The 14,715-nt window shown below is 34.4% G+C and overlaps 1 protein-coding gene across 4 annotated transcripts in view; it reads right to left on the bottom strand.

Annotated features, from left to right (window-relative positions):
• Window positions 1-1,628: 1,628 nt before the first annotated feature.
• Window positions 1,629-14,715, bottom strand: part of EXOC1 (exocyst complex component 1) — a 50,092-nt gene continuing 37,005 nt past the window's right edge. For all 4 annotated transcript variants that reach the window (XM_081155331.1, XM_081155329.1, XM_081155332.1 and 1 more), the window contains 5 exons: window positions 14,089-14,317; window positions 10,282-10,465; window positions 8,323-8,522; window positions 5,594-5,788; window positions 1,629-4,011 (listed from right to left, as the gene is read on the bottom strand). In XM_081155331.1, the coding sequence (XP_081011457.1) occupies window positions 3,859-4,011; window positions 5,594-5,788; window positions 8,323-8,522; window positions 10,282-10,465; window positions 14,089-14,317 (961 nt within the window). In that variant the 3' untranslated portion in view covers window positions 1,629-3,858. The remainder of the gene's footprint in view (window positions 4,012-5,593; window positions 5,789-8,322; window positions 8,523-10,281; window positions 10,466-14,088; window positions 14,318-14,715) is intronic.

The following is a 14,715-nucleotide window of genomic DNA, read 5'->3' as shown; positions in this document are numbered from 1 at the left end:
ACTGATATAAAAAAAATTATAAGGTATGTAAGGTATGTGTAAAGGATGAAAGTATTATGGTACAATGAAATCCATATATCCACTGCCCAGTTTAAAAACATTACAATATGCCTTTCAAATCCTGTGTGTCCCTGCCAGATACCATCCCTTCTCTTCCTGCCCCCAATAACCTTTCCAGAATTTTGCCACCACTCCCTTGCTTTTCTTTTTAACACATTTATAACTTTAAACAACATATTGTTTAATTTTGAAGGTTTCTGAACTTTTATATTAATGGTACATGTTGTATTTATTCCACTGATTTACGTTTTTCATCTGACATTATTTTCTTGGCATTTACCTACACTGTATTGTGTAGCTAAAACTGATTTTTGATACTTGGATTAATAGCTATCATATTTGTTACTATTTTCTGTTTGTTGCCCTTGTGTTTTGCTCCTAGTTTTGTCTTCCATTCTTTTTGTTTTTCATGGTTTTAACTGATTTTATGATTCCATTTTCTCTCCTTTTTTAGCATATCAATTATACTTCTTTAAAAAATTTTTAAAGTGGTTGCCCTAGAGTTTGCGATAAACATTTACAACTAATCCAAGTCTTCTTTCAAATCACCCTTCATAAAGAGTAAGCAAACATAACAAAATAACCCTAATTCCTTTACTCTCATCTCTTGTACCATTGCTCTCATTCATTTCACTTATACATAAGCATATATAAGTACATGTACATGCATAAATTGAATGCGCACTGTTGCTATTATTTTGAACAAACTGTTATCTGTTAGATCAAGTAAGAATAGAAGTTTTTTTTACCTCACTTATTCCTTCTTCAGTGCTCTTCCTTTATGTGACTCCAAGTTTCTGACCTATATCCTTTCCTTCTCCCTAAAGACGTTCTCTTAACACTTCTTGCAAGGCAGGTCTACTGGCAACTAATTTCCTCAATATTTGTTTGTCTGAGAAAGTATCTCTCATTCACTTTTGAAGGATAATTTCACAGGACACAGAATTCTAGGTTGGTGGTTTTCTTTTCTGAATACTATAAATATTTCATCCCACTCTCTTCTTGCCTGCACATTTTCTGGGAAGTCAGATGCAATTCTTATCTTTGTTCCTCTATATTATAGGAACCTTTTTTCTGCAAGGGCAATTTGGATATTTATAACATCATTCAAGGGCCATACTAAATTATCAACTTAAAAATTAGCTCTGGAAAAAACTCCTAGATTTACTGAATTTTGAGTCCTGCCTATGGTTGCTGTGGCAGGGCCGGACCAGATGATTTCGCTGGCCATATACAGCCTGCAGGCCAGATGTTTCTCACCCCTGCTCTGTAGTGTTTTTTACCTCTGGCTTCTTTTAGGATTTTTTTATCTTTGATTATCTATAGCTTGAAAATGATATGCATAGACGTAGTTTTTCAGGCACTCATTCTGCTTGGTATTCTCTAAGCTTCCTAGATCTGTGGTTTGGTGTCAGACATTAACTTGGCAAAATTCTGTCATTATCGTCTCCAATATTTCTTCTGTTTTTCTCTCCCTGTATTCTCATTACATGCATGTTACCCCTTTTGTAGTTGTCCCACAGTCCTTGGATTTTTTTTTTTTTTTTGGTCTTTGTTCTTTGCTTTTTGGTTTGGGAGGTTTCTGTTGATATATCCTGTACCTCAGAGATTTTTTTCCCCCAGCCATGAGCAGTGTACATTATAATAAGGCATTCTTAATTTCTGTTAGTGTTTTGGTACTTCAGCATTTTCTTCTGGTACTTTAGAATTTCCATCTCTCTGCTAACACTGCCCATCTGTTCTTACATGCTCTTCATCCATTGCAGTGCTTAGCGTATTGATCGTAGTTATTGTAAATTCCTGGTCTGATGATTCTAACATCCCTGCCATATCTGAGTTTTGTTCTGATGCTTGCTCTCTCTTAAACTGTGTTGTTCGGCCTTTTAGTATGTCTTGTAGTTTTTTCTTGATAGTTGGACATGATGCTGGATAAAATGAGCTGCTATCAATAGAACTTTAGTAAAAAGTGGTAAGTTGTGGGGAGAGGGGAAGTGTTCTCCAGTCCTATAAATAGGTATGTCTTTTAGTGAGCCTGTACTTCTATACTGTGAATTTCACCTTTCCCCGTTTAGGTGGGAAAGGATAACTAGAGTGGGTTGAAGTTGGGTATTTCTCTTCCTCCATGTAGAAGTGCTCAGCTAGCTGGAGTTGAGTATTTCCTTTCTCCCAGGTCAGTTAGGCTTTGGGTATATAGTTTCTCCTGAGGGCAGAACTTGTTAAAACCAGAATGCTCTGGCATATTTCAAAATGGTTCCTTTCCCCTTCCCCTGCCAGAGCACAGATTTTTCTCTTGACATTCACTGTGAGACCCGGTAGAACTATAGGAGGTAAAAATTCAAAGTGTAGGGGGGATCCCAATGACTGGGTCCCCCTGGATTTTTTATTTGTGAGACTTATCCACATAGGCTCCAGCAATTAGTTAATTATAGTTTATCAGTTTTACCTACCTCAGCACTGGTTCCTGTGGGTATTTCAGCTTGTGTGTTTCTAAGCTCTGCTGTTTCTCTGTATTGTCGGTCTCTCCAGTTGTGGCAGTGGTTTGCTTGCCTTGTGACCTCGCTTCTTTTACAGATCTAAGAAGAGTTGATTTTTCAGTTTGTTCAGCTTTTGACTTGTTAGGATGGAGAAGTGACTTCCAAGCTTCTTATGTGCTGGACTGGAAACTGGAAATCTGCACTGAATCTTTAAATTTGGGGATAACTGCCATATCTACTATTACATGTTCTTATTTAGAAACATGAAATATTCCTCCACTTATTTAGGTCTTCTTTAATATCTTTCAATAGTTTTATAATTTTCTCCATAAAGGTCTTAAACTCCATAACAAAATACCATAGACTGGATAGCTTAAAAACAAGAAATTTACTTTCTCAATTTTGTAGGCTAGAAGTCTGAGATTAGGGTGCCATATTAGGGTTCTGGTGGGAGCTCTCTTCCTAGCTTGCTAATGGCTGCCTTCTTGCTATCTCCTCAGATGTCAGAGAGAGCTCTGGTATCTCTTCTCCTACCGGGACCAGTTCTATTGGATCAGGGCTCTACCCTCATGACCTCATTTAATCTTAATCACCTCCTTAAAGGCCCCATCTCTAACACAGTCGTATGGGGGGACTTCCATATATGAATCTCAGGGAGGGAAACAATTTAGTCCTAAATACTAAATATTTTTATGCTATCATAAATGATTTTATTTTTCTTATTATGTTTTTAAGTGTTTTATAGTAAATGAACATGTAATTAATTTTTGTGTATTGATCTGTTAAGCATGTAACAGATCTAATATTATCAAATTTAAACTTTTTTGAAAATGTTTCTTTTATTTCAGAATCATTGCTACTAGTCACATAATCCTCAAAATTCAAGTTTACAATTGATTGTTTCGAGAGCCCTCATCAATATACACATTAGACAGGGGAAAAATTCTGTACAATGTTTAGTGCATACATGATTTGTAAGCAATAGTGAATTAGTGGAAGCTGAAAACTCCCAATGCACTACTCATAGAACAACCACTCACAAATACAAGAAACTAGGCAATAAAGGAAAATTTCCTGGTCAGTCATAGAAAAATGCTATGACATTTTATAAGATAAATGTTTTAAGTTAGTATACAAACTATTGATAAAATAAAACTGTTATATAAGTTGGTACTTTTGCTCTTGAATATTTGTAGTATGGTATTAACTATTTAACACTACATAAATTTCAAGTCTCAGTTCTCAAAACAGTTGCTGATATTTTTTATAGTGTCTAGTATACTCAGAGTGCTTTCTTCATTTATCTTTTCTTCTTCCATAAGGTTTAGTGGGACTGTGCAATGCTGGAGCAATAATCTAGAATGTCCTGAATAGTGAATTCCATTGTAACACCAGAACCAGGATAACAGCGAGCTATCAAACCTTCAAAGTGCTTGTACTGGCGTATAAATTCATCTTGCATGGAGTGCCACACCACCTATTATAAAAACAAAAATAAAAGTAAGTAAACTATGAACGGAAATAATACACAATCAAGTATGCAGAAATAATGTGAAGGCAGAATTAAGCAGAGTATAACAGTGAAAAACATGCATCCTAGATCCTTCTACTTACAAGATATGTGACCTCAAGTATGCTACACCATCACTCTGTACCTCAAGTTCTTCATCTGTAAACTGGGGTAATACCTTTCTCATAAGTTTCTTGTGAGGATTAAATGAGTGAATGGAACAAGTGCTTAGAACAGTGTCTGACACAGTAAGCACTCATTACGTTTTAGCTATTATTACATCTACTACAATATCCAACCCAGATGTGGAGATGCACAATTATGTATGGAACTAAGACTAGTGACTAAATGAAATGCAATAGTCAATGCTTAAATTTCATTTCAAATGAAAGTTTAAAATTTCTTTATCTAAAATTGATGATACAAAACATTACCTGATGCCATGGTAGACATACCAAGATGAGACAGAAGGATTATCTACAATCCAAGGAATTTATAATCTATAGACAACCATTGAGACAAAATCTGATACACACACTGCCATATTAGCTAATACTAGTAGGCTACATTTATTGATGCTCACTCTGTATCAGCACAGTACATATTATCCCACTCAAGTCCCATGACAGCCTGGTGGGAGAGGGTCTATATTATCATCCCTGCCTGATAGCTGAGGGAATGTATACTTCCAGGAATTTTCCTCATAAACACTAAATCTCATATCCCAAATTCCTGCCAATTTAAGACTATTTACTAAACAGTATTATACTTTTTGCTTTTCATCTTTTAGCTCATGATATGTCTGCCACCTGGAGTACCACTCCTCCCACTTTATCTGTTAAATTACTATTTGACTTTCAAAGGCTAACGCATATATAATATCCCACATGAAGCCTTTGGTGATGTTGAAATCAGAACTATTCTCACTCTGGGCCTTTCAGTATGGTTTGTAAAGAATAATGGCTCGATATGGGGTTTCGATCACTCTCTCCACCCATTTGCTATGGGAGCTTGGTCACATTACTCCACCTTTTTGAGCTCTGATTTTCTCATCTATGAAATAGCATGACAATAATAGTAATGTCTACTATATGAGGGAGGTATCATTTTCACTTTTCAAATAAGAAAATTGAGGCTCAGAGAGGATAACTAACTCACCCAAAGCCATGTAGTATAATCTGGATCCAGGTTAAGAACCCATTTCTAACTTCAACCCCCAACTCAGAATCATTCCACTGTGTTATTTACTTACTCCTCTCAAATATGAAAAATCCCCCAAACTCACAAAAAACCCATCCCCAAACAAGAGAAAAACAATGTAATGCCTCAAAACAATAAAACATAAAGTAAATAGGAAAAGCCATATAAACTTATATAAATATTATTCCTTTTTTTCTCTCACGGAATTCGTTAGTCTGGTCTATACTTTATGGAACTCTCCTCCTGCCCTAAAACTTAAAAATCTGTAGCATTTCTAGAAGAGTATTTTGGAGAAAAGCAATATATGTAAGGACATGTAATCTAGGATGGTTAAAAGAACTAAGCTTACCTGAAGTAAGTTCTCCTCTTCACACAAATGTTTATCAACCTTCTTGTAGAGGTTATCTAGACCTTTTTTCACTTCCTTTCCAGGATACTCTTTAATAACTTTACGAAGTTCTTGTTTGTTAAAAGCAAGTTGATAGCTTACTTCCTCCTCTCTTATACCCTGTGCTACACGAGCTTCAACGCCTTCAAAGAAATGCTTCAAGGAAATGAAAAGAAATAATGGCTAAGAACTGCTTTTATTTTCACTTAAATTAAAAAAAATAAGATTATAAAATAGTATATATTCACTGTGTAAAAACCAGGCAATGTGTAAAAGTATAAATGATAAAATAATAATCATCTATGATGATACCACTCAGAGATAACTGCTGTTAACATTTTAGATTTCCTTCCACTCTTCTGAGGTGTGGGTATATAAATGAGTTTATAATTTTGTATGTTGTATTTTCCATTTAATATTTTTGATCCCCCCTGAAGTATAAATTTTAATGGCTGCATTGTATTCTATCCAGTAACTGAACTACAATTTATTTATTCATTCCTCCAGTATTGGATAGTTAGTATTTTTCACTTTTTTTTCAGAGTTGGCAAAATCTACTCAGATTTAAAACACTCTATTATAAATACAGTTGTCATAAATATCTTTTGTTCATCAGTATTTACCCACATTACTGATTACTTTGCAGCATAAATTTCTAGGACTATAGTTCCTTAGTTGAGGAGCATACTCGTAAACATATTCTCAAGTTCTTCATATACACAAATTGCTTCCAAGAAAAGTTCAACCCATTTATATTTGTATCAGCAGTACACAGATGGCTGTCTTGCGTTACCACGAGGGTTGTCGAAATTAAAACACAGCTGCCATTTCCTGAGTGAGGAGGGTTATTTGTTGTTTTATTCCCCCCTTTTTTGCTTCAAGTGAAGTTAACTTACTTTTGCATGCTTAGTAGTATATGCAGAATGCTTGCCTACTTATATGTTGGGGTCTTAGCACTTTTCTAATTTATTTTAAAAAGATCTTGTATTTTAAATATACTGACTATTATATCGTGTGTGGTCTTTTTAAAAATATATCTTTATTGATTTCAGAGAGAGAGAGAGAAATATCAATGATGAGAGAGTCATTATCGGCTGCCTTCTGCAAGCCCCCTACTGAGGGGACTGAGCCTGCAACCCAGGCACGTGCCCTCTCCGGGAATCGAACTGCAGTCTCCTGGATCCTAGGTTGATGCTCAACCGCTGAGCTACACCCGGCTGGGCCTGACTGTTTTATTGTTACAAATATTCTTCTCAGGTCATCTTTTAAGTATATTTGTTTTTTAATATGTAATTTTATTGGTTGGCATGCGTTTATTCGTGCACTATACACTATGATTTAATACTGACAAGCTAAATCCTCTCTCATTACTCTTCTCTAAAATTTTCTTAGCAATTATCATTTGTTTATTCTTCAGTAAGTTATTGTTTGATAATAATTTTTTAACAAGTCTATTCCTGGGGCTTTAAAAACTTTGTTTCTACATAAACTTTTAGTTGGCTGTTATGACATAAAGGAATTATTTTTTCATATATTTATTTTGATTCCTACCATTTTACCAGAGACCAATCATTTCAGCAGATTACATATAGGTAACTATAATCGTGACTCTTTATCTTTTATTTATGCATTGGCTAGAGCTTCCATAACAATGTTAAATAATAAAGGATCTAGCAATATTTCTGCTTTAATTTTATTTCAGTGAATGCTTCTAATGTTATAGTTAAGTATCATATTGCTTTAGGTCTGAGACAGACCTTTTCCCCTAAAGGAATATCTGTCCTTAAGTTTTATAAGGTATTGATCCTGCATTTGGTTAAATGTCTCTTAAATATTTCTTTGAATTGTTGATGACAGATACATATTTTTTATTTGCCTCTAATTTCAAGTTAAAAATTTATAAAAGATGACTAATCACATTGTGGATAAAGCTAGTTAGCAGGGTCCATTTCAGCTTACACAGTGAGTCTTAATGTCCCTAGAGGTTCTGTGACTACGTGAAACAGTGCATCGACTAAGTGAAATGATGCATAATGAGACCAACCAATTCTACTGTAGGCTAATTAATATAAACAAGAATTAAGTTTCTGGCATCTCATCAACGTTATACACAACACTGAATGAAACAACGTTACTTAAGGACCTGATATACTATGTAGCAAAGTTTTCTAAAACCATTATTTCTTAATTTTAATGACTGTCCTCACTCTGGGGAATGACTGAAGTCAGGAAAGGAAAAGGCAACAAACAAAACAAGTTTTGGCTTTCCTTTTATCTTGATAAAGTTTCAAAATCTTCATCTGAACTAGAGAAAAAGATTAGCCATTTATTAGGTAATAAATGGGAAAGTCTGGTATAATGGAAAAGCCCGATTTAGGGTTCATCCTCCTGCTTTGCTACTTACCACTTATAGCTTCAAGCAAGTTTATTTACTTTCAGTTTCTTCATTTGTACAATAGGGATAATATTATCTTACCCCATATCATTGTTTACAGGAATTAAAAGAAATAATGTATACAAAACATCTAGCAGTGTCCTGGCAGCATCAGCAACTGAGTCCCTCCTTCCTTAGCCTCCTGCATCCACACATGAGGAAATTGAGGATAAGTGTCCGTCATCTTTTTCATATGTAAACTTATGTTTATGTGTTTATAAAACAGGAAAAATATATTACATGAAAATATACTTACATTTAGTTTTTCAAGAGGTTGTCCTAAAGAGTAAATGACATAAGACTGAAGGTGGTCTGTGTATTTTTGTTTGGCTTCTTTTTTCTCAGCTTCTAGACATGAGATTTTCAAACGAGAAAGTGTTGCAAAAATATGGTGAAAGTTTTCCATCATAACTACATCCCTGGGAGTCTTCTGGCTTTCATTTGCTACTTTCTCCACTAAATAAAAACAGGAAAAACATCCTGATATAAGTATGACCATATTTAGCTATAAAAATATTTATGTGATTTTTTTCACTTATAAGTTTAAGAAGCACATTTCTGGACTGAATAAAATATATTGCACTGAAGGATCTTCACATCCACCTAAGCCTAATTTAAAAAACCATTCTAATACAGCCCTATATAAATTAGTATGTAATAAAGGTGGCTTTTCAAATCTGTGGGGAAATGGTGGTTATTCAAAATGTGTTAGGACAATCAGCTGAATATATTTGAATTACGATTTCACATCTTTCAGCCAAATACATTTTAAATTGCTCAAGTACTTAAAATGTTAAAAAAAAAAAAAAAAGGTGAATACAATCATAAGAACTAAGGAAAAATAAAGCTAATTTAAAAAATAATTCTGTGAAAGTATGACCTTCCTAAGAATGCCCCAAAACTTATAAGTCATAATGGGAAAGGTGGATAAATTTGAAATAAAATTTGAAGCTCTTGCACTGTAAAAAATATCATAAGCAAAATAAATTTATAGCCTGTTAATCTGACAAAGAATAAAAGAATTGATAATACCTAGTAATTTTCATCATTGGTGTAGATGTGACAGAAACTTTCACCAACTGCTCATAGCACTAAACAAGTATTACCTCTCAGAATGGCAATTTGGCAAAAGTTTGAGATATATACAAACCTTCTGACCCTGCAATTCCATTTCTAGTAGTTTACCCTAAGGAAATTATTGGACAAGTATACAAAAATATATGTGAGTAACTAGAAACAAACTAAATGCCTATTAATGGGGGATTTGGTAATAAATACTGATACATGGAATACTATGCAATTGTTATAAATGATTATGGTTATCAATATTAATTGACAAGGAAAGACTCCGATTATAATCTAGCAGGCTCCAAGACAACGAATAAGGTATGATACAATTTTTATATTAGAGAACATATGTAATATATGCACATTTATAAGAGGGAGAGAGACATATTGAAAAGTTTATATGAAGGATGAAAATTAAATGGTATCTCTAGATGATGAGATTACAAATGATCTGATTTTTAAAATCTGTCTTCTGATTTTTGAGGTTGTGTAATGAGCATATGCTACTTCAAAATCAGACAAAGTAAAGCTACTTTGAATTTTAAAAGAAATACCAACCATTCCCCCTGGACCTGCTTCCACTGAAAATATGTTACATGTAACTGGTGAGATGATCCTACCTCCTGTCAATATTTTAGCTTTTAAAATTCCTAAATATATGCAATGAGATAATTTATTTCAAATTAAATGACACATCCACGCTGTTTCTCTGTAACTTAATTGTGGGTTCTGACACAGGAAGACAGTGAATTATAGAAATTTAGCATTAATCTACCTCATGAAAACCGAGGTCTACAGAAGTGAATTGATTTGCTTCAGGTCACACAGACATCACTGCCTATCATCTTCGGAAGACTGGCTAAAATGCAAATGTAATCTGGGAGGTCATTTTTTGTGTTTAAAAATGAACTCAATTTTGCATAGTGATAAGCCCCTATGAACTCTAAAATGTAAGTGCTTCCTCATGAATATGAATGAGTTTTATGTACTGCTTGTTTTTCAAATTTAAGAAATCTTTAATTTCAGAAAACTTATAAAAGACTACAGAATATGAAAAATAATGAACATAATCTGCCCCCCGGCTTCTGAGTTACTAGAAATAATAAAAACCAACCAAAAAATTCTTTAGAACATAACAAAAGCTTACCGTTAACAAATACTCCTCTGATAAGTTTAGTATATGCTTTATCTAGATCTCCACGACGTTCGGCATTTTTAAAGATTGATTCTGCAAGCCCAGCAAATTCTTCAAATTCAGCAACAAATGGAAGAATTCCTACTTTACTCTTCTTTGAGATCTTTACTTCTTCCATTTGCCTTATTTGGTTACTCTAAAATTAGGCAGAAAACAAGGGAGAGAAATAGGCAAGCAACTTAAAAACATATAACCAAATGTATACATCATAGGATATAATTTAGTACCTAGATCAATTTGGCTGCTTACTAATTAAAGGTTAATAAATAGGGATAACTAAGAAAAACTATTTCTATAGATTAAAAAGTACATATATTTTATTTAAGAAAATAAAGTCAAGGAAAAAATCCAAATTATTTAAAACAAGATATAATCAAGGCCTATGAACCTCAGGTTCTTTGTTCAAAGTAAAAACAACCAATAAACCTTTTTATCATTTATGGGAGTATAAGCGATTGCCCATTCTGGGGCACAGCCAATACCCAATCACACGCAGGATCTCTTCATATTTCTTCTGGCTGGTGGTCATGTGGCCAAGTTGAGAACCATAGCCACTTCCAATTCTCATCAGCCTAAAATTTCTGTTTGGATAGACAAGTTCTGTATTTTTTGGGTGTGGGAACAGAAAGGGAGAATAGGCATTTCTACTATGGATTTAGATTATATAGTTTTCCATGTATGTACTTGTTACTTATTCTAAATTAGTTCAGGAAAGTGCTTGTGTATGACGGTGACAAAGTAGGAAAGGGATGTTTCATACTGACAGAATTTAGACATCCGGGTTCATTAAGATCCATGGATTCAATTACAGTTCTGTGTACTTCTCAGGGGATCTAGAGCTATTCACAGTAAGAATTACTGCCAAACACTGTTGGACCATTTTCAACTTCTACCTAAAATTTCATTATGTTGAGATTTGGGGGGTATAACTTGAAAACTAATGATATGTCGATTAGAAACATAATTATTTAGGCTACAAGCATTAGTATAAGAAAATCCTGTGATTACTGTCAACTGTTTCATATTATCTTTACTACTATTCCACTTCATCAGTATGTACTGACAACTGTGAAGAGTAAAAATGGATGCAGTAGGGAGTGCAGTGTAAGATTTAGGTACTGAAACCAGACTGTGGGGTATGAATACCAACTCCATCACTTTATAACTGTTGACCTGGGGAAAGTAACATAACCTCTTGAAGAATCTACCTTAAGTGGGAGGGAGGAGGTTGTGAGAATTAGATGAGATAGTGTGTATGGAGTATTAGACCAGTGCCTGGTACATACCAAGTACTAATTTGTGAATGATGGTCTATTGTTATTAAGCTACAAGAAGATTTTTGTTCTGTGTGACATTTAAATACAAAGAATATAATTATGCCTGAAGAGACTTTAAGATTATAAGGCAAGTTCTAAATGACAGCTGTTTTCTCTTGCTTTGTAACCAGCAGGAGAAAAACAGTGCATTCATTTGAGAAAAGAGCCAGTAATGAACTAAATCTCACAAAAACAACACTTCTCTCAAGCTAAAGCTATACATAATTTCCAGCTGACTGCCCAATCATATGGCCATCACCAGAAGGACATGGAGTTATTCAGTCTAGGCTACAACTTTGATGCTAGCCACATACCACTATATTACTTGTCCATGGCAATTTAACCAAATCATATCATTCTCAAAGGTTTAAGAGTGCAAATCCACATCATTATAGTGTAAGGAATCCTCAAAACAAATTAAACGCAGTTAAGACATGTACTGGACTGCAGAGTCTGGCTTGGTAGTACTTCATGTGTTACTTTCTCATTTCAGCTCTAGTTCAGGCTAGGCTAGCTTTCTTGGTCCTGTTCTTTGAAGAACACCAGATACTGTGGGCATGGCCACCAGATGAAAGTCAAACTCAGGTGCTATCTCTTCCATTTTCTGCAGCCATCAATGTGCTTTTGGCTCAATACACACAGACCTATTCATTACCTTTTCAAGGTATGCTCTAGGTCCTGATCTTGTCCCAAATACCAAAACATACTTACTGAGCACATACTATCTACCAGACACTGTGAGAAGACATGAGTTAAAACAAGAGGAGACAGAGATGACAGGCAGAAGAATGAACCATCTTTCCTTTAGTGACAAAATGTAGATCCTTTAGAAATACACGCAATTTAGGAGAAAATATGAGTTTATACCATTGTCTAGGTTAATTTTACTCCATTTCTCCACTACCTTGTTGAGGGTAACATGAACATTCTTTAATAAACTATTAGTTATTACTATTACTATCACCATCTCCACCATCACCACCACCACCACCACCACCACCATCATTACGAGTTATCAGTTAAGCTTATTCTGGGCCAGGCAATGTGCTAAGCATTTCATTTGAACCCAAGTCTACATCTACCTGACACTACATCCTATGCTTTTAACAATTATGTTCTACGGGGTTGAGAGGTATTACATACAGTTATATTTTACTAATAAAACCAATAAAGCTTTCATATTCTAGAAATGTATAGTGTTCACATGATATAGTGTTCCAGCTTTGTCACAGGACTCAACATCTTCCAAAGAGCCTTTGGTAGCTCTTCCTTTTGGCCATCAGCTTGCAATCAGACCTTCCAGGTTTATCATCACCTCTGGAGAAGGTGGGCGAGGGAAGAGGGTAAGTCTTATATGGCCAAATCTCACAGTATTTCAAATGCCAAGTGAAATCATTTGGTAGGGAAGGGGAATTAACAAGCCTGCTAAGGCAACAGTTTCTACAGTGGACACAGATTGCTTTTACACATTCAACTCAATAAATTTTATTTTTCTAATCCTTATCTGAGGATACATTTATTGATTTGAGAGAGAGAGGAAGGGGTAGAGAGAGAGGGAGGAACATCGATGTGAGAGAGAAACATCGATTGATTGGTTGCCTCCTATATGTGCTCAGACTGGGGATCAAACCCATAACTAGGTATGTGCCCTGACTGGGGATCAAACTCTGCAACCTTCTGGTGTATGACGCTCCAACCAACTGAGCCCACCAGGCCAGAAATAAATTTTAAGTATGAAAAATTATATGGATTCCAACTGCTCTTAATATTTTCATCTCCCATTATTATAGGAATATTCAAGAGCTGGATATAACTTAAAGGTTACACAGGAGAAATATTCATGATATATATCCACTTTTACATGTCAAGTACATTAATTTTAAAAAAAAAATTTTTTTTAGAATCTGGTTCAGTCCAATTCATACCTACAAGCTTACCAAAACCTAACAGATGAAAATAAAGTTGTTAATGACTTTTCCTTTCCTATTAGAAGGTGAGTGATGATTTCTGGCAGTTATTATAAGAATAATTCTAAAAGTAATATGATTATTAATTAAAGCTATTAAACATAGAATAACTAATTTAAACAATTAAAATAATCCAATTGTTAATTCTTATTAGAACAATAAATCCAAATGATAGCTTCAATTATTTCATTAATCAGTTAACTGAGATTTCAACTACCTAATGGATCTCGTAAACAGCTACAGTTTCTATGCCACCTACTCCAGAATCTGCCAAGATTCAGTGTAGAAGAGAAGCTAAGTGGCATAGTATCATCCAGCTACCTCTGTTCATATATATTGCAGCTAATACCCTGCTTCAAGGCACTGGGAGATATAAAAACAGTAGACCCCTCAACGGAAAGCTGGAAAGCTCTTGACTTAAATACATTTATCTATTTTTTGCAATGATTATAATTCTGAGTTATTAAAAAACTTACAATGCATTTGTCAAAGTTCCTTTTGACAGTCACCAAAACATTTCCCAATGTAGTACTCAGAAAAGAAGCAGGGTCCACATTTTGTGCAGTCCACACATGATGACTCATTTTGACTAGCATGTAAAGAGAGTTAAAGCTATCAATTTTGTCTCCTAATGCAATTAGGTTGTTCAGTTCTGGCTCAATGCAGCGAAATATTTTAGTCATCATTTGGCGGATCATATCTTTCCTGTTCAGAAAACACACAAAATGTAAAGAGTTATTACAAACTTCAGGTATATTCATCTTTAACTTTAATCCACCAGGTATATACAAATTACTAAAACATATTTCCATTAAAAATGTCCAAATATGATGAAATAATTATTCTACAGCAGTTTCCAATATAAAAATATTTTTTGAAGTTAAGTTTATCACTCAAAATAACTAATCATTTGTAAAGCTGGAATGTGCTTTGTGATTAGAAAAACAATAAATGTGCTTTGTGATTTCCAAGAAATACATGGCAATTCAAATGCCACTTCCTACCAGCAAACTAAAATTTGACTGCATTTTTTTGTGATTACTAGAGCAAAGAAGAGTTGCAGAATCATACAACAGAACAGGTTTTAATTCAGTAATATGTTT

Source organism: Miniopterus schreibersii (assembly GCF_964146895.1).
Source record: "Miniopterus schreibersii genome assembly, chromosome: 1".
Taxonomy (NCBI): Eukaryota; Metazoa; Chordata; class Mammalia; order Chiroptera; family Miniopteridae; genus Miniopterus; species Miniopterus schreibersii.
This window is presented reverse-complemented; position numbering and strand designations above follow the sequence as displayed.